The sequence below is a fragment of the Leptonychotes weddellii genome, chromosome 1, assembly GCF_054177405.1.
Source record: "Leptonychotes weddellii isolate Sample4059 chromosome 1, ASM5417740v2, whole genome shotgun sequence".
Lineage (NCBI taxonomy): Eukaryota > Metazoa > Chordata > Mammalia > Carnivora > Phocidae > Leptonychotes > Leptonychotes weddellii.
Window position 1 is genome coordinate 44,941,055 of NC_138369.1, and position 26,178 is coordinate 44,967,232.

Below are 26,178 nucleotides of genomic sequence, written 5' to 3' on the forward strand. Positions count from 1 at the left end.
ACCTAAGTCCTGAGGCCTTGTAGACCCTCTCCAGCTGCCCCTTCTCCATCAGAGCACCCTCTCTAGGGGTCCCTCCCTAACCTTCAGAGCAGGTGGTGTTAAAGGCTGCCCACAGCATGACATCCACCTGCCCACTTCTATCCTCCACCCAACCTTCTGCACGTGATTATCAGCTATTAATTGGTCCTCATATTTGTGCCATGTTTTTCAGTTACAAAGTACTTCCCCGGCCATTCATCTCTTTGAATAGCAATCTGAGCTGCTGTTTATTGAGCACTTCCTGTGCACCAGGCCCTCTGCTCTCACCAGCCTCTTTCCATGCATTATCTCGATTCAGAGTTTCACAACCATCCTATGGAGTACAGGAGTCCAAAATTACCACTGAGGAAACGGATACTCAAGCACAGTAAATATCTAGCCCCTGGACACACAGGGACTGGAATCAAGCTCTGTGAAATAATCAGGGGCATCCCTGACCTACGGCTTCCAAAGCTTCCGTGTGCACCCGAATCACTGGGACTTTTAAAATGCAGCTTCTGATCCCATGGGTCTGGAGTGGGGCCCAAGATCCTGCATTTCTAACAGGCCTCTGGGTGATGCCAATGTTGCCTCGTGGAGAACCACACTTTGGATAGCCAGGCCTTGAATCACCAAGCAGTCTGAGACGCCTTCACCATAGCTGCAAACCGGCAAGTCTCAGTTTCCCTATCTGTCAGCTGGGTGAAATAGCCTTTGGCTCACAGAGATGGAATGAGGACTGGATAATATAGCACCTGTGGAATGCCTGGCACACTGTAGGTGCTCAATAAATGCTGGCTCTTCTCCCTTGATAGGAGCTGGCATGGGTCTGGGTACACAGCAGATGCTCAATAAAGCCTGTCCAATTTATTGAGCCTAGCATTTTCCCCTAAAGCAGAAAATAAACTGCATTATGTTTCCCTTTGGAATGAAGCCAAACCCAATATTAATTTTTTTCTTGAACTGCAGAGTTCCAAAAAGAAATAAAAGCGAGTAGAGTGATTGCAGTATGAAGCAAGCCTCTGTAATTTCTGTAATTACAGAATGGGAGCAAGACAAAGCAGGAGTATGCACAGCGCCATGGGAGGGAGTGGGGGCCCCTACTCCCAAACCTGCTGCTCCCCTTCTTGCCTTCCTGGTTCTTCCTGGCGCCCCCCCTCCCTCTGAGCCTCCTTCTGGGCCCAGCCCTAGCCTTGGACAGTGGCAGCCCTGAGACACTGGCCTTGGCCTTTTGGCCTCTGCCCAAGTCCCCACCCCACGCAGCCACCAGTCCCTCTGATGCAGTGGGACAGAGGGGGGATTGTCCAAGGCGGCTGCCACACACTCCCCTCCCCCCAGCCTGCCATCTGTGCGGGCCTAGGCTGCTGAGAGCCAATCTGCTAGTAAGGCCTGCAGGCCCCACCTCCAGAAGAGATCCCTGGTCCCACTCCTCACCGCCTCTGCCCTAGCTGCCACCGTTCAAGTCACTGTCCTCTCTCACCTGGACTCTCAGCCTCTTAATGAGCCTCCCTGCTTCCACCCCTGCCCCTCTGCAGCCTCTTCTGGGCAACCACAGTGAGACTCTTAAATGTAAGTCAGATTTCCCCACCACTTACACCCTCTACTCTCTCTCATCCCGTTTAGAAGAAAGTCTGAACTGGGCGCCTGGGTGGCTCAGTTGGTTAAGCGACTGCCTTCGGCTCAGGTCATGATCCTGGAGTCCCGGGATCGAGTCCCGCATCGGGCTCCCTGCTCAGCAGGGAGTCTGCTTCTCCCTCTGCCCTCTTCCCTCTCCTGCTCTCTGTCTCTCATTCTCTCTCTCTCAAATAAATAAATAAAATCTTTAAAAAAAAATAAAAAAAAAAAAAAAGAAGAAAGTCTGAACTCCTTGCTGTGGTCTCTCAGACCTTGTGTGATCTGGCCCTTGCCCACCTCTGACTAGTTCTGTTCCCTCCTGTACTGGACTCCAGCCAGCACAGCCTCCATGCTGACTCTCAAACATGCCAAGCTTATTCCTGCCTCAGGGCCTTTGCACTTGCTGTTCCCTCTGTTTGAAATAATGTATCCTAGAGAGTCGTATTTCTGGCTCCTACTTCAAACTGAAAAAAAATTTTTGTTCAGGCCAAATTAAACAAGCCCAAGGGCCAATTCTGACCCATTTTGCCACTTCTGATCTAGAGCTTCCAACTTCATTTTTTTTTCTTATAAAGCATTTCCTCACACAGGGATTGGCAGAGGTATTCTTTCTGCTTGGTCTGGCCCCATTTTTATTGATGGTTTTAGGACTTGGTCTCAAACGGCAAATCGAGGAAGGAACAGATTCATGGGAACATTCTCACCACTTTCCTGCCTCGAGTCTCTTTCTTTAACTCCTTCCCAGAGCCTCCCTGAGTGAGTCTTCTTCTATAATACTAATCTGATCACATCATCACCTCTGTTGCATCCCTGCAACTGGTCTCTAAGTTCCTTAGCCTGGCTTTCAAGGTCCGTCACAAACTGACCTTCCTATCTTCAAACCTTTCTACTTCTGTTCCTGCATTTCCCTCTACTTGGGATGCCCTTCCCTCTTTTTGAGGCTGATGAACACCTATTCAACCTTCAAAACCCAGTTCAAATGTCCCCTCATCTGGGATGCCTTCTTTTTTTTTAATTAATTAATTAATTTAATTTAGAGAGAGAGAAAGAGAGCAGGGGAGGGGCAGAGGGAGAGAGAGAATCTCAAGCAGTCTCCACACTCAGCACGGAGCCTGATGCAGGGCTCGATTCAATGACCCTGAGATCATGACCTGAGCCAAAACCAAGAGTTGGAGGCTTAACCAACTGAGCCATCCAGGCACCCTTGGGATGCCTTCTCTGGTTGAATTCAATCATTCCTTTAAGCCCTGCAGTGTCTTGTTCATACGCTCTTGCTGCACATATCACAGGGTACTATGATTGGCTACAGGCCGAAATATTTCTCCTTCTAGGCTATGACCTTGTGAAGGTCATGGACCTTGTCTTATTAATCCTTGCAACCCACATGTCCAGCCCAGCTCCATGAACACATTAGGCCCTCGGTAAATATTTACAAAATGTAATCTTTCTGCTGGCTCCTGTTAGTTTCCCTGATTTGGACTCTGGTTCAGAATACAAAGGGCTTGAAATGATTGTTCCATCCGCATTTCAGCACACAACGAGCAGACACTTGATGAATGAAGGAAGGAGTGAATGAGTAGGTGAGTGAATACAGAGGATGTGTCACTGTGGTCTCACATGAACTGTGCCCTTTTGAACGTTGCTTCTGTGGAATTCAGTTAATATGGGGAAACATGAAGGACTTGGAGGAACATGTAGCCAGATCCTTGGTCTGCTGAATATTGTCACCTGACAAGGAAGAACCAGAAGATTCTGGAAGAAGGCCTTGGAAAAATGCCCCAAATCATGAAGTGGTGAGAGGCATTCCTTTGACCCACGCGGCCAGCAGGTAGAGGAGGGCCGCACTGTCGAGGGGGTGGAGAGATGGAAGGTCCTTCTGCTGTGGGTCCGCAGAGCCATCCTCCAACCTGGGGCAGCCCCTGCCCGGCAGAGCGCATCCTGCCTCCAGGAAAGGCTAGCAGGGGCTCCTGCTTCCAAAATCATTCATTTTCTAGAAAGATAGCCAGATTCCTTTGCTGGGCACTTGCACGTGCCTATGCTTTCCATGTGCTGTTTTTCGTGAGAGAGGGAAGCAACAGGTTAACCAGCTGGTGTTGGGAATGAAAATTTGTCAGCAGCTCCTCCTCGGGTGTTTGAGCGAGGCCGCTTCTGGAAGTGTTGTCTGTAAGCTCCGGGTCTTAGGCCTTTTAACTAACGGGGATCCCTTGATCATTTTTGTCCCATCTACTAGAGGCTTTGACTTTTGTTCCTGCCAGACTTGACTTATTATGGAATAATCCTTTATTTTACTGACAAACACACAAATGTACTGCTCCCAGCTTCTGCCTGGCCCAAGGGGATGGGCTAGACCACTCTTCAGTTGGTATACAGAGAGCCCAAAGTGGGGAGATTTGAAATTTTTATTAGCTAGTTTTCCCCCATGGAGGCTAAAAGGACAATTTCCATCCGTCTTCTGAAAATGCTGCAAGTCTCTGGAGGGCCTGGCTAATAAGCCCGCGATAAACGTTAGCTGCTGTTAGTCGTAATAGTGTCAACACCGCTGTGCCTCGCAGATTAGGAACCACGATCTGTACACAGCTGGCAACATCAGGATGAGGAGAACGGCCGAGATGACCTGAGCCCTCGCTCTGAGCCAGGTGTTCTTGCACAATGCTTCACATGCGTGATCTCATTTATCCTTCACCGCAACTGTGTGAATGAAAGATTATTATTATTTCCCCATTTTACAGATGAGGATCAAAAGGGGGAGGAATGAGCCCAGCGCTAGTAAATCTCAAGGGGAGCCAAGGTCTCTGATGTAGCACCTTCTCACTGCCTTGCAACCCAGGGGGCTTCTCCATAGGAATCCCCAAAGAAGCACCAGTTGTATGAGCTGGCGGCCTTACACTGTGATCTTCACATTTTCGTCTTCTGAAAGGAAAGCTCCATCTGCTTATGTGGCTCTTCAGAGGCCGGTTACAGGCACCTGCCCGGATCTTTCCCATATTCCGAAGATAGCGCGTGTGCCTTCCTCATGCTGAGCTCTTCAAGCAGCTGTGGTCTCTGATCTCTCCGGCCTCTGCACGAGGGGGATGCTAAATGTGCTCAGGGAGGGGACGGAACTCTCCTTCTTCCCGACCTTCCACCTCTCTTCTGTGTTGATGTTGAATGGTTTCTTCAAAGGACACACACACCACGTTTCATCCCCTTAAACATGCCCTGTCATCTCGCCTGCTTGCTGGGAGTGAGCCAGAGCTGCACCTGTCTGTCTGTCCGTCTGTCTCTCCCTGCGTGGTGTGGGGCAATCTGAGGTCCATTGCATAGTAGATTTTGGAGTTTGGTTTGAGTCTCCATGGATAAGCAACAAGTATATCCAGAGCAGAGGCCAGAAGTTGTTCCCATAGGGCTACAAGCCTTCCTGAGAACTTAGTCAAGTGGTAAGAGAACAGAGATTCAAGACTTTAGCAGGCATCCCCTGTGCCAACGTGAGCAAAAACAGGGAATTTTATTTTACCACGGTGGGGATGCTATCTTTGTAAATTCTGAGCATTGGAATGTAGCCAGTCTTAAGAAAGCCTGGAATGGCAAAGACAAATGCTTTCAAGACTGTCCATCTTTTGTCCTCTAATTTCTTTCCTCCTCAGCAGACCGACTCTCCCTGCTCCTCTGAGTACAGGTGGGCAGAAGAGAGCTGCCTAAGAGTTCCCAATTCCCCGGACAGGCTGGCCTTCTTTCAGCCTCATGCCAAATTCCCAGGGAAGGAGCTTTGATTGACTAGCCAGAGTCAGGTGATCAGCCCTGGTCCAAGGTGATTGGATCCTTTTGAACAAACATGGTGGCTGGAGCCCACAAGGGTAGGTCATGGGGACAGTTAAGGTCATCATTGATTTGACAGTTAATGGCTAACCACCCCCACCCCCACACACCCTTTCCTAAGGCAGCTCTCTCCCCTGCATATCCCAAGACTTCCTGGTAGACCACAAGATGGGCTATCATCCCTGATGATGGGAGGTCACCCTACATTCCTACCCTATCTGGAGTTCCTTCTGATGGTGCCAGACCCAAGTCAGGAACCAGATGGGTCATCCTGAAGAATAAGAAACAGGGTTGGCAGTAAGGTTTGGATTGTCCGAAGGTAGTCTGGTTTTCTGTGAACTCTAGGCAGAGACAGTGGTGTTTGGTGATGAGGACTACATGTGAGGGGCTGGAAGGCGAGTGCACAGCAATCAGAGTTCCCCCAGTGGGGCCGAGCTGAAGGAGGAGGCCATTTGGGGCCACACACTACTTTGGCCCTGCTCCTACATCTCAAGAGTCCCCAGACCGTTGTTTCATGCAGTCCTGTTTGCTCTGAGGGTTCCATAAGTTTATTCTGTGTTATTTGATTAATTTAAATTTTTTGTAGAAATTTAGAAATTATAAAAATCCAGAAAAGTGCAAAAAAGGAAACAAAAGTCACATATAAACTAATCAGTGTGAATGCCTTAAGATATATCCTTAGGGTTTTGGAGGTTTTTTTTTTTTAATGAATAGATTGGGGGGGTGGGCAAAAATAGGATCATACTAAATAAATTATTTTGAGGTCTGCTTACATGGCTTTTTACAACATTTCTGCATGTTTGGTTAGGGGATGGAGAAAAATCTCAGCTGCCTTTGTTGGCTCCCAGTTGGGCCCTGAGGGGCTTTTGCCCCTCTGTTGATTTCTTTTTTCCTTCTGATAAAATGATGGAATGCTGTCCTTGCATTGCCCTCATGCCCGCCCATACAGCTGAACCGAGAGAGCAGCAGGCCCCTTCCAGCATGTTCCTAGAACCACATGGCGTGGACTCATGTGGTCACCCGGCTTGGGGGCTCCCATGGGCTTCCTGCTCCCCTGCTGCTCTCTGCCCAGGGCTGCCCGTTAGCCACCACCTGCCAACTCACTGAGGTCCCTCCTCATCTCTGCTTTGCAGGCTTGCACCCAGGGGTGGCAGAGGGAGCTGCTCTGGAGCTGAAAATCATCAGGTAACATCCACAACCAAAATGATCACAACCATGTGTGGAATTCTCTTTCTAAACCAGTCAGGTGAAAAATACCCGTACAGCCATGAAAGCTTATTTTTGCCACAGTTCTACAAGCCAGATAAGGTTACTGCCATTTTATAGATGGAGAAACTGAGGCGAGAACAATCAAGAGTAGGACTTAGGGTCACTCAGCTTGTAAAAGGCAGACTGGAGATTTGAACCCAGGGCTGGGCTGAGTCTGATGTCATACACCGTTCTCTACTCCATGCTGCCTCTGGAACTAAAGAGGCAAGCAGAGTACAAAGTGTAGGTGAAATATCTTGGGTCAGAGAGGTCATGTAAACCAGTGGTCCTTCTTCAGCTGAGGGCTGGGACTGGCTCCCAGCATAAGGGTCTCCTTTTGCAGAATTTGTTAAATGCATAGATTCAGGACTCATCTCCTTGAGATTCTGATATGGGACACCTGGGTGGGACCTGGGACTCTATCGTTATAGAGCTTTGCAAACAACTTGGAAGCACGCCAGGCTTGGGGACTGCTGACAAAATAGTAACAAGTCCCCACCATTTGCCAGGCACAGAATCCTTGCTGAATAAGTGAAGAACAACAACCTGATGTACTATTATCATACTCAATTTAAAAGATAGGGAGAGTTAGGGGCGTCTGGGTGGCTCAGTTGTTAAGCGTCTGCCTTCGGCTCAGGTCATGATCCCAGGGTCCTGGGATCGAGCCCCGCATCGGGCTCCCTGCTCAGCAGGAAGCCTGCTTCTCCCTCCCCCAGTCCCCCTGCTTGTGTTCCCTTTCTTGCTGTGTCTCTCTGTCAAATAAATAAATAAAATCTTTAAAAAAAAAAAAAAAGATAGAGAGAGTTAAGCATCTGCCTTCTGCTCAGGTCATGATCCTGGAGTCCCGGGATCAAGCCCTGCATGCGGCTCCCTGCTCAGCAGGGAGTCTGCTTCTCCCTCTGACCCTCCCTCCTCTCGTGCTCTCTCTCTCTCAAATAAATAAATAAAATCTTAAAAAAAAGATAGGGAGAGCAGGGCCCAGAGAGGTTAAGAAGTTTTCTCAAAGTCACACCTCAAATGTGAAAGAGGACTTCGATCATTAATTAGAGTCTGTGCTCATCTACCACTTTCACCCACCACCTGTAGCTGGGTCACCGCCCTGTTGGCCCCATGATAAGCCCCTCCATGGCTTACAGTGGCCATGGTTACTCTGGCCTCAGGGTATGAAAAATCTAATTGCACTCCAAGAGGCAAAGATGAGGAACACTTAATATTTCTGTCAGGAAATTTGGTGTCCTCAGTTTTCTTCTCTGAGCAAGACACTTAAGAGAGGGCACATGACACAGATTTGCAGGTTTGAAGCTAGTTCAGGAGCTCTCAACCCACCACATCCGCCACACACAAGTCTGGAAACAGAAGGCACCGTCCTTCCTCCAGGAGAAAGACAGCTGATGAGAGAGCCTTCTCCGGCCCCTAGTTTGTTTGTGGGTCCTTTTATTTTTGTTATTTTGGGGCAACTCCAGGATTTGGCCACCCTTCTGTGCCTGTCACCCCACCCCTCTGTTCTCCTAGGGTGACCTTGAGCCGCAAACCTGCTGTCTGCGTGGACCGGGGCCGACATCACACGTCCATCTGCCAGGACCTCTGTGTCCAAACTCCGAGACATGGCGACCAATGGCAGCAAGGTGGCTGATGGGCAGATCTCCACGGAGGTCAGCGAGGCCCCTGTGGCCAATGACAAGCCCAAAACTCTGGTGGTTAAGGTGCAGAAGAAGGCAGCGGACCTTCCAGACCGGGACACATGGAAGGGCCGCTTTGACTTCCTCATGTCCTGTGTGGGCTACGCCATTGGCCTGGGCAACGTCTGGAGATTCCCCTATCTCTGCGGCAAAAATGGTGGTGGTAGGTGCTGGCCAGGCAACCTCCCAGCTGGGTCTGGACCCCTTGAAGTATGTCACACTTGGGCATTTTCTGGGGCTACCTTAGGGGAAGGGGCCCCCTAAAGACCCGGCCCCGTTTCCTGTTTTTGTCCCTTTACCAAAAGATTCCCAAAGGACAGTTGTCCTTTGTTAATGATACCAAAATTTCACCTCATCATTTTGCAAAGAACAAGGGATGTAGTTTGAGCAAAGGACATCCTTGGACCTCATTTTGGCTGTGGGTGCTACTTTGAAGGCAGAGTGTAGGGAAATTATGGCTGGGACCCCCAGAATGCCCTGCCATGATGCTCCCTCTGAATGGGGCTTCTCCAAAGCTTTGGGACCATGAGCATCTCTCTTCTCAACCCCACAGGGGCCTTCCTGATCCCCTACTTCCTGACACTCATCTTTGCGGGGGTCCCACTCTTCCTGCTGGAGTGCTCCCTGGGCCAGTACACATCCATCGGGGGCCTGGGGGTGTGGAAGCTGGCCCCCATGTTCAAGGGTAAGTCTGCAGAGTGGCAGTGCTCCTGCCCACAGAACTATGGTGAAACCAGGGCCTTCCTGACACTCTCAGCCCCACTGGAGAGAGGGACGTGCTTGGTTCACTTCTGAGCAGAGTGGAGCCCTCGGAGGGGCCAGGTGGCAGATGGCAGCCCTGGCTAGGATCTAGGGCAGCAGAGGTGGGCAGGAGGCCTCAATCCAGAGACCCCGTACACACATCAGCCTGCCCTGTCCTGTGAGTTCATTTCCCCAGCCAGGGCTGGGTACGACTTCCTTTGCTTCCTTGCTCAGTGCCTGACAGACCCTCAGATGGATACATGGAGAATTATTCTTGCCTGGCAAGCCAAGACCCCCGCCCCACCTGCAACCAGCCAGTGCTGGGCCCCAGACCCAAGTCCTCCCTTGCCAGATGTGTGTGACCTTAGATAAGTTCCTCCCTCTCTCTTAGCCTCAGTGCCTTAATAACACCTGTCTCCAAGGTCCAGTGAGCTGGTGGACATCATGGAAAATGATAAGAATGAGGCTCCCTGGGATAGTTATTATTACTGCTCTCTTAGACCAATATCATGATGCCGTGTCTGCTCCCAGGTGTGGGCCTTGCCGCTGCTGTGCTGTCATTCTGGCTGAACATCTACTACATCGTTATCATCTCCTGGGCCATCTACTACCTGTACAATTCCTTCACCACAGTGAGTGGCCCCTTTGACCCCCTCCAGAAGGAGCCAGACCCAGAGCCCACCGTCCTTCTGCTGGACTACCATTCTGCTAATAGGGCTGTTCCTTGGGTTGGCGGGGGTTGGGGGGGATCAGGGACATGGTGTGTCTTCGGCAGCCCCTGTCTCCCCACAAGTCATAGCACCGTGAACCAAGCACCTGCTCCGGGCCTGCCACTGAGCCAGGTGCTTCATGTAGGCTGATATCTAATCCTCCTGACATGCCCTCTTAAGGGGGCTGTTGTTAGCTCATTTCATATGGACTCGGACTGCCTGCGTTCAAATCTTGACCCCAGTATATACCAGCTGTGCAACTTTGGGAAAGAGGCTTAACCTCTCTGAGCCACTGTGCCCTTATTAATAAAATGAAAGTAAAAATGAAACGTGCCTCATAGAGTTGTTGTGAGGATTAAGGAGTAAATATGTGTAAAGGGCTTACTTAGCACTGTACCTCGCAAAGAACAGGTACTGTTCAGTGGTCACTGTTAACATCAGTGTGCAGAGGGTCAAACAGGCAAGATCTCTTACCCGAGGTCACAGAGCTGGGAAGTGGCCCCGGGACGAACACATGGGACCTTATGGCACAGCTTGGGAAGCTGGTTTTCAGAGTGAAATGATCAAGGTTCACATTTCAGTTCTGACACTTAGGAGCTGTGTGATCTCAAGCAAGTGGCTGCCCCTCTCTGATCTCCACAACGGGCATCTCAACATGACCTGCATCTGGGAGCTGTTGGGAAGGGGCGGTGAGATCATGGATGGCTTGGAAGAGGCGCAGGGGACCGTGAGGATGGACAAAGTGCACTGGGACCACTGTTGCCATCCCCTGGGGGCTCAACAGGGTTTGTCTGTGCCTTTGCAGACGCTGCCGTGGAAACAGTGTGACAACCCATGGAACACGGACCGCTGCTTCTCCAACTACAGCATCGTCAACACCACCAACATGACCAGCGCCGTGGTCGAGTTCTGGGAGTAAGTGTGGGGCCGTCAGTGGTGGGGGGTGCCTGTCAGCCAGGGCCAGCAGGAGACAGAGGCACCCTCAAAAGGATGATGGGAGCTGGGGAGGTGCGCAGGGCTAAGGAAGAAACAAGAGAGAGTGAAGCCCTCTCCTCCCCCGTAGAGAGCTGGGCCGTGGAAAGGGCCACTAGGCACAAGCTGGAGAGAATGAATTCCTGCCTTCTCACTCCTCCTGCCCAGTGGCTCCTGCCATTGGTCAAACCTAGTTAGAAGCCAGAGGGCCAGGGAGCCAGGGAGGTAGTACCAGCCGCCAGCCTCCTGGGGCATGGAGCAGGGTGGACAGGGGCAGATGGTGCGCCTCTGGAGGGGGGTAACCGGCACAGGCCAAGAAGGATCGCCAGGACAGGCCAACAAAATCCCAGTTCATCCGGAAAACCAGTCCAGTCTACTTAGAAACCCAGAGTTGTTTGGAATAAAGGTGCGCACACACGTACACACATACACACACACACACACGGTTCATAGCGAAGGCTGTGCTGATTGTATCTTCAGAAGAGCACATCATAGATGTGTGTTGGGGTACTGATTTCACAAAAAGAGGTCTTAGGATCCAAGTCTCTCTGGCATGAAGGAGGCATCTGTGCTGGGCAGCTTAAAAGGGTCTGGGAGCACCCTGGAAGGTTCCACTGCACCTTGCATAAGCTGCCAGGAGGAACTGTGCTCAGAAGGCGTCAGAACACGTGATGCGAGTCTCTTTGTGCAGAAATGTCCTTGGCTAGGCAGTCTCCTTACAAATAAAAATCAGATTCTTCTCCGGCTGCTGCTTCTTCCCAGCATCTGCCACATAGAATTCTCTCACACACCTTTAGGATTGCCTTGAACCATTTAGTCAATAAACGTTTCTTGAGCACCTACTATGTGCAGTCTGGTTAGAGACATGGCAAACATAAGCAAACAGGCAGAGTGGCAATGCCAGATGACCAGTGCTAAGAGGAGGGGATGCACGGGGTGCTCTAGGGGCCCCAAGTTGATACCTGGACGAGCCCAGGGGAGGAGTGACATCTAAGGTGAAAACCACGTGGGAGAGACAGGTGTCAGCAGGAGGAAGAGAATGCATGAAGGCTTGGAGGCAGGTGAGAGCAAGCCAGGCGCAGGTGAGGGGATGAGCTGAGACTGGAGAGAGAAGCAGGGCCAGCTCAGAGGGCCTTGCAAGGTGGGCCTGGGGTGGTTGGGCTTCATTCCAAGGACAGTAGGGAGCTATTCACTGCAGGGTTTTAAGCAGGAGGGTGACCCGATCAGACATATAATTTAGAAGGGTCCCTGGGGCTGGAGTAGGGATAGAGCAAAAATGAAGGTGAGGGTCCTGCTAGGAGGTACTGCAGCCAAACAGGTGAGCAATAATCGTGGCCAAAATAAGGCACCGGCAGGTCCCTTGAGCAAACAGCACTTTCTACCGGTTAGTATAATGGACCCCACAGTCTCCTGCCAGCTCCTGTGTCTCAGTGATCACAGACGTCAGCACAGTCATGCCGGGGGTATCACTCCCTGGGCACCCCCAGGCCACTCCAGCTCCCACCAGCCCCATGTGACTTTCTGCTCCCTCCACTGTTCCACCAGGCGGAACATGCATCAGATGACAGATGGGCTGGATAAGCCAGGACAGATCCGCTGGCCTCTGGCCATCACCCTGGCCATCGCCTGGATCCTTGTGTATTTCTGTATCTGGAAGGGTGTTGGCTGGACTGGAAAGGTAAGGCATGTGCACAGTGAGGACCAGAAGGGGATGGGTCTACAAGGGCATTTCCGCCCTGCACAAGGAGTCTGCACTTCCAGGAACCCCACCGAACCTGGAGAACAGCAGGTCCCTGCATCTCTCCCTGCCTTGGTTTTCTTTCCTATAAAATGGGAATAATAACGCTACCTACCTTCTGGGCAGTGTGAGGATGGAATATGATAATGTAAGTCAGTTACACAGAGCTATCACAAAACAGATGGTAAACTTTGTTCAAGGACCACTGAGCAAACTGTCCCTGAGCATTTCCACCGTACCAAGCCTTGTTCTAGGGTGATCCAGAGATGAATATTCCACATCCCAGCCTTGGAGGAGAAACAGAGATGGATCGATGAATGGTTAAATATTCAGCCTTTGTACTGAAATAGTCCTGAGTTCGGATCCCAGCTCGGCTGTTGACTTGGCTAGGTGACATCAGGCAGATCACTTCACCTCTCTGAAACTCAGTTTCCTCCTCTGAAAAATGGAGCTTATCTGTTGGTTTGTCAGGAGAATCAAATGGGATGGTGATTTTGTAAAGCCCTCGGCAGGTACCAAGAGGAATTGTACTTGTTTTTGTTTTTATTATCAGCAAGGGCAGAGCCAGGTCAAGCTGGGGGGGCCCAGCCTGAGGACATCTGGGGAGCTTGCCAATCAAGTTAGGGGGAAGGGGACTTGGCCTTACTCCCACCCTTTTCCCCTTAAAGCCCTGCCCCAGGGGTCCAGGGACAGAAGATAGCCCAGGCTCTCACTGGACCCTGGCCTGAAGGTAACTTAGAGGAAAGCTGTCTGAGTTCTGACAGCAAGTAAGGGAGAAAAGGGATTTGAACTGAATCATGCTGGAGCAAGGAGGTCAGGACTACCCAAGCTGACATGAGCAAAACAGAACCTTCACAAATTCCATACTTGGGCATGAGTATGGCTGATGAAAAACCGCCCAATACCAGTCTGGTGGGACCTTTGGACCTACCAGTTCTCAGATCCAAAGCCAATGTCAAAACCTCTCTGATGCATCCCTAGGTTAAGCAGACAGGAGGAGGGCACAGGTGTCTCCCAGCCCAACTTTAAGAAGCAGAAGAATGTAGGGCCTAGGGGCTCTGGAAGAGATAGAGCTGAGCTTGAATCTCAATCTCCCGATACCTAGCTATGTGTGCTTGGGCAAGTCATTTCACCTCTCTGTGTCTCTATCTCCTCATCTGTTAAATGGGTACAATAATAGTACCTTACGGGGTTGTCATAAAGACTAAGGAGAATGAACTATGCAGAGTATGTAGCATATGCCTAGCATCTACTGGGTAGACAGTGCATGGTATCAATTGTCTTTTGAGTGAGTCATCCAAGCTATCAGTAAACATTGACTGAGCACCTACTGTGTACCTGACTCCATGCTAAATGTGGAAGACAGATTCAAGTACAAGACCTAGGCGATATATATTAAGCATGTTGTATACATACATACAACTGACCTTTCTGAGTCGGCAGGTTGATTGTACCTATTTTCCAGACCAGAAAAATCAAGGCTCAGGGAGGATAAGAAATTGACCCAACATCGCACAGCTTATAGATGCCACAGATGACTTCAAATTCCCTTTTCCTATTTCCAAGTACAGTGGGTTTTCTGGTGGATCATGGCTACCTTTCCTAACCCTGAAGAATCTAAGATCCATTCAGGGAAATGAAACTAACCCAGAGAACAGTTCATGCAGTCCAGAAAATAGGGTCACATCAGACTGTGAGATAACAAGGATTATTGAGCTTGAAAACTGCTCTTTCACAATAGCGGGCAAATGTCATTTCAGACAATGAAATCAGTCTTTTGATTATCAATTTGGCAAAAAGAAAAATATTTTTAATGATTATAGTCAGTACTGGCACATTTGTGGGGAAGGTGTGCTCTGAAATGCTGGACAAAGTCCCGTTTCTGGAAGGTAATTGGGCAATATGGATCACAAGCCATTAAGAAGTTTATCCCTTTTTAGTCAGTAATTCTACTTCTAGAAAATTTTCCCAAGAATGGTATAATAATTTTGTAGACAAAGTTTTATACACAAGGGTTTCCAATGTATTATTAGTGAGATTCACATGAATGGATAACAGTAGGGGAGACTTTAAAGAGGATGGTAGAACCTCCTGAGGGACTATTTTGCATAATTAAAAATCACATTGTTATGAGGCAATAAAACAATGGTTAGTAAACATCGTATGCACTGCTTTTTTTAATTTTAGACATGTTAAACGAAAAAGTAAGCACATAATTGGAGCATCATTTTGTAAGAAAATGTGATCATACATGCATTGCACAGTCTCCAAAGAAGAACATTAATGTGTTAACATCCGTGCATTTATGTATTAGGCATTTATCCAGGGTCTCTTATAAACCGTGGATTGTTCTAGGTGCTGGGAAAACAGAAGTGAACAAGACAAGCCCTCCCTTTCACCTAAATTAAATTCTAGGGGCGGTTGAAGGGAACTTTAAGTGTGTGTGTGTGTGTGTGTGTGTGTGTAACTTTAAAATTTTCCTGACACTTTGTTTTACTTGAATAATTTAGACAAAAGTCAAAAAATAAAGGAGGGGTAGGGGAAAGGGAAAACCAGGTGCGGCCTGGTTGGTTGAGACTCCAAGGAGAGGCTTCAGAAAAGTGGACAAATACAGCTGGTTAGGAATCCAGGGAAAGCTTCCTGGAGGAAGATGAACTGGAAGTAAGCCCAGGGCCACAACAGACACTGATGTAAGTGAAGTGGGGGGAGGGAAAGAATGGGCACGCTGGAGGGGCCATCAGTGCCAATTTTCCTCCCAGGTGGTTTACTTCTCCGCCACTTATCCGTACATCATGCTGATCATCCTGTTCTTCCGTGGAGTTACGCTGCCTGGGGCCAAGGAGGGCATCCTCTTCTACATCACACCCAACTTCCGCAAGCTGTCTGACTCTGAGGTGAGTGGCCTTCCCGGGTTCCCCGCCTCCACCGGCTGAGTTAAGAGCACACTTGAGATCTGAGCCACCATTTACCAGCTTTAGGATAAGTCACTGTACCTCTCTAACCTCATATGTAAACTGATATGGTTGCCAGGTACAGCTGATTACCACATGTAAAGGGCCATGGGGCACTGTGGCTATGATTATAATTTTGACTATTTTTTCTTCATTCTACCTATAGGTGTGGCTGGATGCGGCAACCCAGATCTTCTTCTCCTACGGACTGGGTCTGGGATCCCTGATCGCTCTTGGGAGCTATAACTCTTTCCACAACAATGTCTACAGGTGAGAGAGCCCAGGAGCCCCTTCCTTCCCGGCCACGCCCCGCTAACGCCACGCCCACATGCGGCCACTCCCCTTATAGATCACGCCCCGTGGCCTTTCTCCACTTTCAACTCCGTTCCAAGTAAGTCAGTTCCGGGCCACTTCCTCCCTGGGTTGGGGTGGGGCCACCTGCCCTGCAGCCCTGCTCCCAGGTACCCTCTTCTGGCCCCGCCCCTTGCCCCTCGCTAACCACTGCTCCTAGCTCACCTCCTTGCCAGCCTCATCCTCGCTGAGTCCACCCTTTCTTCTCTGCAGGGACTCCATCATTGTCTGCTGTATCAATTCCTGCACCAGCATGTTCGCGGGATTTGTCATTTTCTCCATCGTGGGCTTCATGGCCCATGTCACCAAGAGGTCCATTGCTGATGTGGCGGCCTCAGGTCAGCGCCACACATGGGAGGGCCAGGGCTCCTGGGGTGGGAGGGGGCCTCTGTGGCAGGCAGGCATCTGTGGTCCTTACCGCCATCACCAGCAGGAGCCAGAGGATTAGCGTGCAGGCAGAGGGAAGAGCCGGTAGAAAGGCCCTGAGACAGGGATGAGTGTGGTGTGTCGGCTCCCTGGCACTGAGCATCACGAGGTGCCAGGCAGAGCAGGGAGCATTTTACGTGAAACTTTCCAACACTATGGAGTCCATGCTTTCTTACTGCATTTACTGGGTGAGGAAACTGAGGCTCATGGACCATGTCCACCAAGCTAGAGAGGTGATGGAACTGGAGTTGAGCACAGACCTGGCTGATAAAAAGCTTGGGCTCTTAATCACCTGACCATACTGGCACTTCAGCACAATCCTGCCTTTTGCAGGGAGAAGACCGACTCTTGCCCCCTGGGATATAAACCTTGTTCCAACTCAGACATGCTCACCACCATGACACAAAGTGCCTAAATCTTTGCTTTTGTCCCAAACGTGTTCTCACCAAGCAGGCTGTACCCACTCTGCTCACCACACAGTCATCAATGCTGCAGGGTCTGAGGAGAGCCCCAGGCAACCCCTGCCTCCCTGCTCAGTGGGGAAAGCAGCGAACATGAGGGACCCACTATGTGCACAGCAGAGGCCCTGGGGCTTGGGGAGGCAATGGGACTTGTCCCTTCCCCATCATGGAGAACAGTGCTGGTCATGTGGAAAGGAACTTTCTCCACTGACGTCCTCATCTTCTCTACAAGGGCCAGCTCGTTTCTCTGGCATTCCCCAGCCACCACCCCCTTTTCTGAGCCAGACCCAGGGAGGTTACAGTTTCTTTCCTTCACCTTCCAAGGTTTCCCCTCATCTCTTGACTAAGCCCCACCCAGACACTCAAACACAGTATGTCCCAAACTGACTTCTTTAAACCTTCCCCTTCCCTGGGCTCCCCACTGCAGCAAAGGGTGCCACCATCCCGTACCCAGGACAGCCCCAGCATCATTCTGGACCCTTCCTTCACCTTCACCCCATAAACCGACCAATACCAGGACCTGCCCATTCCGCCTCCTAAGTATCTCTCCATCTGGCCACCTCTCTGCACCTGCACTGTCCCCACCACGGGCCAAACCACCACAGTCCTTCCTTTCATCTCACTGGTACCATGGCCCCTGGACCCAACCCTACTGCCTCCCCCACCTACGCACACTCTGTATCCTCATCTAGGAAAGGGGGTGCTGACGACACTCACCCAAAAGTTTACTCCGAAGATGAAATGCAATAAAGCTTAAAAAGTGGGTGGTGTGCTGGTATGCGGTAGGTGCCCAGTACCTTTTTTTCCCTTTTTTGTCCTTCCCGCCACAGGCCCTGGATTGGCGTTCCTGGCATACCCGGAGGCGGTGACCCAGCTCCCCATCTCTCCCCTCTGGGCCATCCTCTTCTTCTCGATGCTGCTCATGCTGGGCATTGACAGCCAGGTGAGGACACCCTTCCTGGCACCTGGCGGAGCCCCCACCCAGCCTTGTCGGTCTGGGAGCAAGCAGGGAGAGGAGGCCATTGGCCATTTTCTTAGGCCCCCAGGAAGATGGCCAAGAGTTTCAGACCCCTAGACTGTTCCACCACATGAGACTTCAGGGTGGATCAGCTCAGCCACCTTCCCCATTTTCCAGATGGGGAAACTGATGTCCAGAGGGAAGGGACTCTCCTGAGGTCACAAAGAGAGGCAGAAGCAGAATCAGGCCTGGATCCTGGGGCTTCCTTGGCTCTGCTGTCCCGACAATGCCAGAGCCCTTTGGTCTTGCCCCAGAGTCAGGCCCTGGGTGGGTTGGGGCTGGGGTCCGCTGCATGTAGCTGACCTTCGTCCCCCTTGAAGTTCTGCACCGTGGAGGGCTTTATCACGGCCCTGGTGGATGAGTACCCCAGGCTCCTCCGCAACCGCAGGGAGCTCTTCATTGCGGCTGTCTGCATCGTCTCCTACCTGATCGGCCTCTCCAACATCACCCAGGTGAGCTCACCAGGCACCGGGCACACCTCTGGTGCCCAGGCACACCTCCCACCCCAGCCTCGTGCCATCCCACCCTTCGTCTGTTCCTTGAGCACCATCTCTGTGCCAAGCCCTGCACACACAGCAGTGAGGCAGATGGGGACCCTGTCCTCAGTGTGGGAGGGTGGGAGACACAGACACTGAGCTAGAAAAGATAAGACACAGCTGGAGAATACAGCCCCTAACTCAGCCTGGGGCACCCGGGACTGCTTCTGGGAGGAGGGGATACAGGGACTGAGTTTTTAAAAATGCACACAAATTAATTAGACAGTCGAGCTAGAGTTGGGCCTTTGGCAATGACACTGCCCCTTCTTCTCACTCCCATTTTTCTTTTACTATTGATAGTAATGAGCAGTCTTCTCTGTGTTCAAGGCCCTCCTGGTCTAGTCAGAAGGCATACACATAAACTGATGAATTGTACAATAAATATAAATGACCTGAAAGCCATGAACTCAGTGGGTCTGTGGGTCTGCTTTATGATCCACAAAACTACCCCCTGGATTCAAATACAGTTCATTCCCAGAATATTGTTCATTTGTCCTTTTATTCCTCCATGGCTGTTAAAACATTCACCATGGGCCTGTCATGATCCTGGAAATTCAGCAGTTAACAGGACAGACACAATATCTGCTCTCTTAGAGCTTATGCTTTGGTGGACAAGACTGACAGACAAATTAAATCATTTCAGAGAGTGTTCAGTGCCATGAAGAAAAGATAGTAGTGGGACAGGGAATGACCAGTGAGGGTAGGAGGGATGCTACCTCAGACACAGTAGTCAGGACAGGGCCCTGTGAGGAGGTGGCAGTTGAGCTGAGACTCAAATGATGAGGAAGAGACAACCAGGGGAAAATGAGCATAGCAGGTGCAAAGGCCCTGAGGTATGCATGAGCTTGGTAAGTTTGAGGGGCAGAGGGAGTGAGCAGACAGGTAGGGTGGACAGAACCAGTTCATGCAGGAACTTATAGGCCAAAGCCATTTGGATTTTGTTTTTTATTTATTTTATTTTATTTTATTCTCTCAACTTTTTGATGTTGAGAGCCATGGAAGGTTTTAAGCAGGGGAAAGACATAACTGATTTAACTTTGTGGAGAGAGGGCTCTGATGACCAGCTCCTCTCTCAGTCCTCGAACATTCCCAGACATGGAGCATTTCTCTTCCCCGGACATCTTCCCAATTCCCAGGGAGTCAATGATCACACCCTCTCCTAGTTACTAGGCCCTCAATGCTTCTTTTAATCTTCCCTCAAGCCTCCTCGCTGCAGTGTTGTCTCACACCTACCTTGCCAGGCTGCAGAGCCCATGTTGGCTGTGAACTGAGTGCCCTGGGCCCTGGTGGGAAGTGGACCCCCTCTCACAGCTTTTCCTCTTTTAGGGGGGCATCTATGTCTTCAAACTGTTTGATTACTACTCTGCTAGTGGCATGAGTCTGCTCTTCCTCGTGTTCTTCGAATGTGTCTCCATTTCCTGGTTTTACGGTGAGTGTCAACCCTCCTTCCTCCTTCCCTCCCTCATTCATTCATTCATTCCTCTCTTCAATCATCATTCAACAGTTACAGCTTGAACACCAAGCCCTTCTATACATTAGTTGACGGTTGACCCTTGAACGACCCAGGTTGGAACAGCACACCCTACTTGTTCTGTGTATAAATACAATACGGTATTTTTTGATACTCATTTTGATACAGTACAGTACTATAAATGTATTTTCTCTTCCTTAAGATTTTCTTAATAACATTTCTTTTCTCTAGCTGACTTTATTGCAAGACACAGTATATAAATACATAGAACATACGAAATATGTATTAATCAATTGTTTGGTATTGGTAAGGCTTCCAGTCAACAGTAGGCTATTGGTGGTTAAGTTTTTGGGGAGTCAGAAGTTATATGTGGATTTTTGACTGCGTGGGGGTGGGGGAGTCAGAGCCCCTAGCTGCCACATTGTTCAAGGGTCAACTGTATTCAGTCCTCACAGAAATCTGATAAAGCTAGCACAGGGGGTCTTGTATTTAGGGGACACCCTAAGACGGGTTAAATAAATCCATTTAAAACGGGAGCCAAAATTTCTTCATAAATTTTGGGATAAGAGGGTTTGAGATTTTATCTAGAAAAGTGACACCAAAACTACAAAAGACAAAGTTCTAAAGTGAAATACTTAACAAAAATGGGGCTAAGATGAAAAGTATGCACTCCCTTACAACAAAGACTGGAGGAAATGATGGTTTTGTTTGTTTATTTTGTGGCCTGAGGTTCCAGACCCCGCTGCATGATAGTCAAAAGAATGTCCTTCCCTGCACTTTGATTATCCCAGCATGACAGTGTGTTCAAACTGTTTTCCTGGGTCCCTCTTAGTCCTTGATATTCACTGTACTTTCTTTGCCACCCCCTCCTTGTCATCCCCCTTCCCCCACAACTGGCTTCCTCACTGGTCAGGGGCTTTGCTCAGAATCCGAGTGATGCCCAGTGTCAGTCTTGGGAACTTCATGACACCTGTGGTGTTTTGCAAGATTTGGTGTTCTTTGCAGTCTGTCACCGGTTGCTTATAGCATTAGAGAAGTGGGGAAACCCGCTCTGTCCAGTAGAGCTTTGAAGGAATGACTAGGCTAGCTGTTGGGTGGGAGGAAACTGAGAGAGGTGAGGACATCCTTTATAAGCATAATCCTTTGATGGTGGATATTTTCATGTGAGGTGCCTGGCTTTCTCACACAACCCACTTGCTGGGGGTTATTGATGCTTAGATAACAAGGACCCCCCCCAGAGCGTTAGCCCCATGTTACAAAGAGGCTGAAGCTCCTAGAGGCCAGGTAACTTGCCTGTGGTCATACTGCCTGAAAGTGGCAGATTGAGATTTGGAGCCTGCAGTGCCCACAGCTCATTCATCCCTCCTGCTCTCACTCCAAATGTCACAGGTGTTAACCGATTCTATGACAACATCCAAGAGATGGTTGGCTCCAGGCCCTGCATCTGGTGGAAACTCTGCTGGTCCTTCTTCACCCCAATCATTGTAGCGGTAAGGACAAGTCCTGACCAGCCCTGTTAGGATGAGGCCAGGCCAGGCGCTGGGGTGACTCAGGTCCAGAGAGAAACTTCTGGAGGCAAAGGCGCCCATTCCCTAATAATACTACTCCATCCCATTTGCTGAGCATCTACTCTGTGCCCCACATGACACCAGACACATTACATCATCTTCGAAAACCTCAGCAAAATAGGCATTCTTGCCCCCATTTGACCGCTGAGGGGCCCAGGCTCACCCTGCCAGCATCATCCAGCTAGTTGGCCCCCACAAGGGCCCTTTTGAGGGTCAGCCTCATGGCAAGGGAGGTGGTGAGTGGACCTATCAGCTTTAGGGTCTAGGAAGGGGCCTTGGTTGTCCAATCTGGGGACTGACTGTGTCCCATCCCCCTCCCCCCTCCCCAGGGTGTGTTCATTTTCAGTGCTGTGCAGATGACTCCTCTCACCATGGGAAACTACGTCTTCCCCAAGTGGGGCCAGGGCGTGGGCTGGCTTATGGCTCTGTCTTCCATGGTCCTCATCCCTGGGTACATGGCCTACATGTTCCTCACCTTAAAGGGCTCCCTGAAGCAGGTAAGTCCCTTCTTCACCCTTCAGACTGCTAGTCCCCTTCCTCTACTGTGCTGGGCACGGCCCCTACCTTGTGGAGCTCACAGTCTAGTTAGGAAATAGACAACTCAATATCCAATGGCAACAGAATGTTGGAAGTGCCATGATTCGGGTAAACCAGGGAGATCGGTTAGCCCTGCCTGGCTTGAAGAGAGTTAAGGAAGGCTTCTTAAAAGAGGGGATAGCTAAGAAGAAGCCTAAAGATGAGCCAGAGTTAAAAGTAGAAGCAGAAAGAATGTTCCTAGAAGGGGATGGGAAGCATGTGCAAAGGCCCAGGGGTATGAACAGCATTTGGTGAACTGAAAGGAGATCATTGTGGCTGGATGGTAGAGTGGAGAAGGTTGCAGAAGGGGTGATAAGAGATGAGGTTGGGGATGTAAGAAAGTCAGGCCAGATCATGGAGGGCCTTGAAAATTAGGACAAGAACTCGACTTTATCTTGAGGGTAATGTAGAGCCTCAGGGGTTTGAAACAGGTGAAGGGTGGGGTCCCTTGTATTATGGGCTTACTCTAGACCCCTTTTGTGGGCTTGATAAAGATGAAACGTGGTCTTGCCCTCAAGGAAGTATAATGTAAGGCATGCTGCCCTCAGCAGAGGCCCACTAGCATATTCTAGGTCCACACCAGCTCTTTGTTAAATTATTATCGAATTCTCAAGTGAAACAAGGCAGTGCTGGAGGTACCCAGGTGCTAGCGACATTGATGGATTAAGTGTACGCTGAGAAGATTTCACTGGGGAGAAGTGGACAATCAGAATATGGAGGACCACAGCTGGGAGACCTTGGATCAGTGGTTCTCAACCTTATTTCTACTAAGATGGACCTTCCAGACCAATCAGAGCCAGAAGAGAGAGCTCTATGGTCTGTGGCCTAAGGAAGACATGGTGGGGATTCACGTGTAGCCCCTGGACTAGCATCCTCCTTTCACAATGCAGAAACTGAGGTCAAGCAAGAAACCACTTCCCCCCCCCTTGCAATAAGTTATTAGGAGAGCTGACGCTTGCAGCCCCTTCTTCCAGCTCCAGGCCCAATGCTTTCATTTTTCCACAATCCTCTGCTGAACTGCAAAAGGCAGTCAAGTCAGGTCTGGGAGTGGAGGAGAGGCAAAGGCCGTGTACTTGAGGAGGGGAGCACAGCCTGTGCAAAGACCCAGGAGTGGGCACATCTGAAGACAGTGTGTGATCTGAAGGGATAGGATTTCAGGGAATATGTGTAGAGAAGGTAGGGGGAAATTCATCCATTCAGGAAATAGGTATTGAACACCTACTATGTGCCAGACAGTATTCTCAGTAATAGAGACACAGTCATGAGAAAAATAGGCAAAAATCCCACCCTTCTGGGGCTTATATTCTAGTAGAGGAAGACCAACAATCAACAAAATAAAAACATGTTACATAGGGATGAGTACCTTGGAGAAAAATAGAGTAGAAAGGGGTTTTAGGGAGTGCTGAGTGAGGCCTTGCTGAGAAGGTAACACTGAGCCAAGACCTAAGGAGGTCTTGAGTGAGATCGAGCTGTGTAATTATCTGAAAAGAAGGATGTCTCAGACAGAGGGCACAGCAAGTGCAAAGGCCCTGAGGAAGGTGCATGTTTGACATGTGTGAGGAGCATTGAGGGGGCCAGAGAGTATGGAGGATGTGGGGATGAGGCCAGAGTCTGGGTGCATTTTGAAGGCAAAACAGGCAGGATAGACCTGAAAAGAGGTGGGGGAATGGAGCGGCCAGTCTCCCTCCTCCCAGCCCAAATTCTCCCTGGTGCCCAACAGCGCATCCAGGTCATGATCCAGCCCAGTGAAGACATCGTTCGCCCAGAGAACGGTCCGGAGCAGCCCCAGGCCAGCGGCTCAGCCAGCAAAGAGGCCTACATCTAGGGGTGTCTGGCGGCTTGCCGACCCGACACTCTCACCCCCCAACCTGGCTGAACATGACCACCACTTGATGTCTGAAGATACCGTCTATCTCAACCTACCTCGAGTGGCGAGTCCAGACACCATCACCATGCAAAGAGAGGGGAGGTGGGGGACAGTCACACCCCCGGTGGGCTCAGCCCTGGGCAAAGATACCGGCACCTGCACGCTGGTGACCTTTTGAATCCGGGCCCCATAAGCATCAAGCAATCAGCCTCTGTGACTGTGCGGTAGATCATTTTTATCCTGCCAGCGAGTGTGATGCGGTGAGGCCACACACTCGTGGCTTTTAGTCATATTGCTGACTGTTCTCTTACTGCCGAAACCCATGACTCTTATCTCAGACTTTGCCGGAGTTCGGTTCCGTCGGAACACTGCTCTGAACATATGAAAAGGGCATTTTGTATAATGGGGATCTCCAGGGAGAGCTCACTCTTAAGTAGCAGGGAGCCCGCGGAGCTCTGACTTTCATTTTTTTTTGTTTGTTTGTTTATCTTTCCCGAGGCAGCTTGACAAAACAACCCCAGGGACCTCCATCAGTATTCCCCGAAGCTGCTGCTGCGTCTCCATCAATCTGCAGAGCGTCCTTCCTTGCCCCCTCCTAGCCAGGCCACGCTGATTGCCCCTGGCCCAATAGCGATCATTCCAGACAGCCCAGCTCCCTCACTCCCTCCTTGGAATACTGCCACAAGCACAATTGATTTTTTTTTTTTTATTGCCATTCTGGGGGCCTAAGATCCCGCTGGGGAAATTCCCTAATCAGGAGCCCCAGTTTCTCTTAGGCTGCCCCGTTTTATGGAGCACAAATCAGGTGCAGAGGAAATCAAGGTGAAGGTTTGTCTGTCCTTGAGTCAAAATGGATGCAGTTCTTTTTCTGGCTTCCCCTTCAGCTGTGTCCTCACTGCCACCCCAGTCAAAAATGCTGCCTTCTTTGTTCATATTCCTCAGTGGGAATCCGCCCCCCTCACTGCCACTAAAATCTCCCCAGCCCACTAACTGAGGAGCTAGTGTTAATCCAGACCACCCGCACCCCCCCTCCCCCAAAGTGCTTCCAAGATTAAACGGCTTCATCAAGAAGTAGTATTTGTTTCTTTCTGGAATTGGGCTCCGTGGCGGTGGCAGATCAGGCAAAGACAGTTCCTTGCAAGCTCCAGTGACTCAGCGTTTCTCATTTGCCAGGAAGATGGTTTCCCATGTAGCAAATCGTATGTTGTTCCCCGTAGCTCCTTAGCTAGTTAGCTCACAAACTGTGTTTTACAACTAATCCTTAATAATTATGGTAAATAACTGTGACTGTGGGTTTTTTAATCTCTTGTCATTCTCATCCGACAGTGACCAGCATACCTGTTCTTGCAATAAGGTATTACCCTCAGAATATTAAGCACATTCTTGTAGAGAAACATAAAGTACGTGTACACATATAAAGGCACACACATATACGTTCATCCTCACGTGTGGTATATAGGGTCTTATTTGATATCGTGTAGGAAATCTCAAACCTTTTCCTGAGGTCATCTGTAAAATAGTCTCATTGCTAAGGCATCCCTAATGCCAACTGGTGAATCCATGATCAAAACTGCATATGTATTGTTAAATTATAGGGTTTAGAATGAAAGGAACCCTTCACTGTGTCTCATGGTCCCACCCCCCCATCATGTGTGAACTCTTCTAGAATAAGGGCAGGAAGACTTCTGACTTTCTCTTTGTTCTTCCATGTGAAACTAAGACCACGTCTTTCGAAGACAAATGCAGTGTACTTAATGTTTGTATGCAAATCTAATCGAGATGTTTGGCAAGAAATCCCCTAACCGATTTCCATCCAAACCTACTTAATATAGCACAATATTACGTGTCGTACAATTCCAGTGAGAACTGTGAATATGTGTACCTTTTTTAGTATTTGCCCTGGGGGAAAAGATATTGTATTATCATATATGCTTTTTTTGCAATAAGGATTTATTCTCAGAACACCAAGTAAATCTATCTCTATATAAAAAAATATATGTAATATATACATATTCAAACTATATACAGAGCCTGTTTTAAAAAAATTACAGTATTATTTAGAAAAATTATCTGTTCTATGGACCAAATGTAAAATATTTATAAATGAAGATGCATTTTAAATGTCTATAAATGGTGTCATAACTAGAGCACGGGCGTTATGTACGTTTCTAAGAATTTAGAGGAAAAATAATAAAGGTTCTATGATATACGATGTCAGACCTTCAATTCTTTGGGGTGGGGGCACAATAGCCTCTTTCATTGGAACAACAACACATATACACAAAACTATTTTGTCCCCAACAGAGAGAGAGAGATTTGGGCTCAAAAATCCAGCAAGATACAGCTGCGTTTCCCAAAAGTCCTGGAATGAGTGAATACAAAATGACTCTGAGCTACATAAGGGAGGTGTTTTCATGGGGAAGCAGGGCTCTGAGAGG

The 26,178-nt window shown here is 49.5% G+C and overlaps 1 protein-coding gene across 2 annotated transcripts in view; it reads left to right on the forward strand.

The window, feature by feature from the left end:
* SLC6A1 (solute carrier family 6 member 1) overlaps nucleotides 1-25,947 on the forward strand; it is a 41,670-nt gene extending 15,723 nt beyond the window's left edge. The window contains exons 2-16 of one of the 2 annotated variants that reach the window (XM_006744853.3): nucleotides 6,561-6,612; nucleotides 8,188-8,517; nucleotides 8,908-9,039; nucleotides 9,627-9,727; nucleotides 10,611-10,720; nucleotides 12,323-12,455; nucleotides 15,275-15,409; nucleotides 15,633-15,736; nucleotides 16,031-16,155; nucleotides 17,535-17,647; nucleotides 18,043-18,174; nucleotides 19,585-19,687; nucleotides 21,119-21,219; nucleotides 21,627-21,794; nucleotides 23,594-25,947. In XM_006744853.3, coding sequence (XP_006744916.1) covers nucleotides 8,280-8,517; nucleotides 8,908-9,039; nucleotides 9,627-9,727; nucleotides 10,611-10,720; nucleotides 12,323-12,455; nucleotides 15,275-15,409; nucleotides 15,633-15,736; nucleotides 16,031-16,155; nucleotides 17,535-17,647; nucleotides 18,043-18,174; nucleotides 19,585-19,687; nucleotides 21,119-21,219; nucleotides 21,627-21,794; nucleotides 23,594-23,698 — 1,800 coding nt within the window. In that variant the 5' untranslated portion in view covers nucleotides 6,561-6,612; nucleotides 8,188-8,279 and the 3' untranslated portion in view covers nucleotides 23,699-25,947. Of the gene's footprint in view, nucleotides 1-6,515; nucleotides 6,613-8,187; nucleotides 8,518-8,907; nucleotides 9,040-9,626; nucleotides 9,728-10,610; nucleotides 10,721-12,322; nucleotides 12,456-15,274; nucleotides 15,410-15,632; nucleotides 15,737-16,030; nucleotides 16,156-17,534; nucleotides 17,648-18,042; nucleotides 18,175-19,584; nucleotides 19,688-21,118; nucleotides 21,220-21,626; nucleotides 21,795-23,593 lie in introns of those variants that run through there. The other variant, XM_081822219.1, reaches the window with a different exon arrangement.
* The last annotated feature ends 231 nt before the right edge of the window (nucleotides 25,948-26,178 follow it).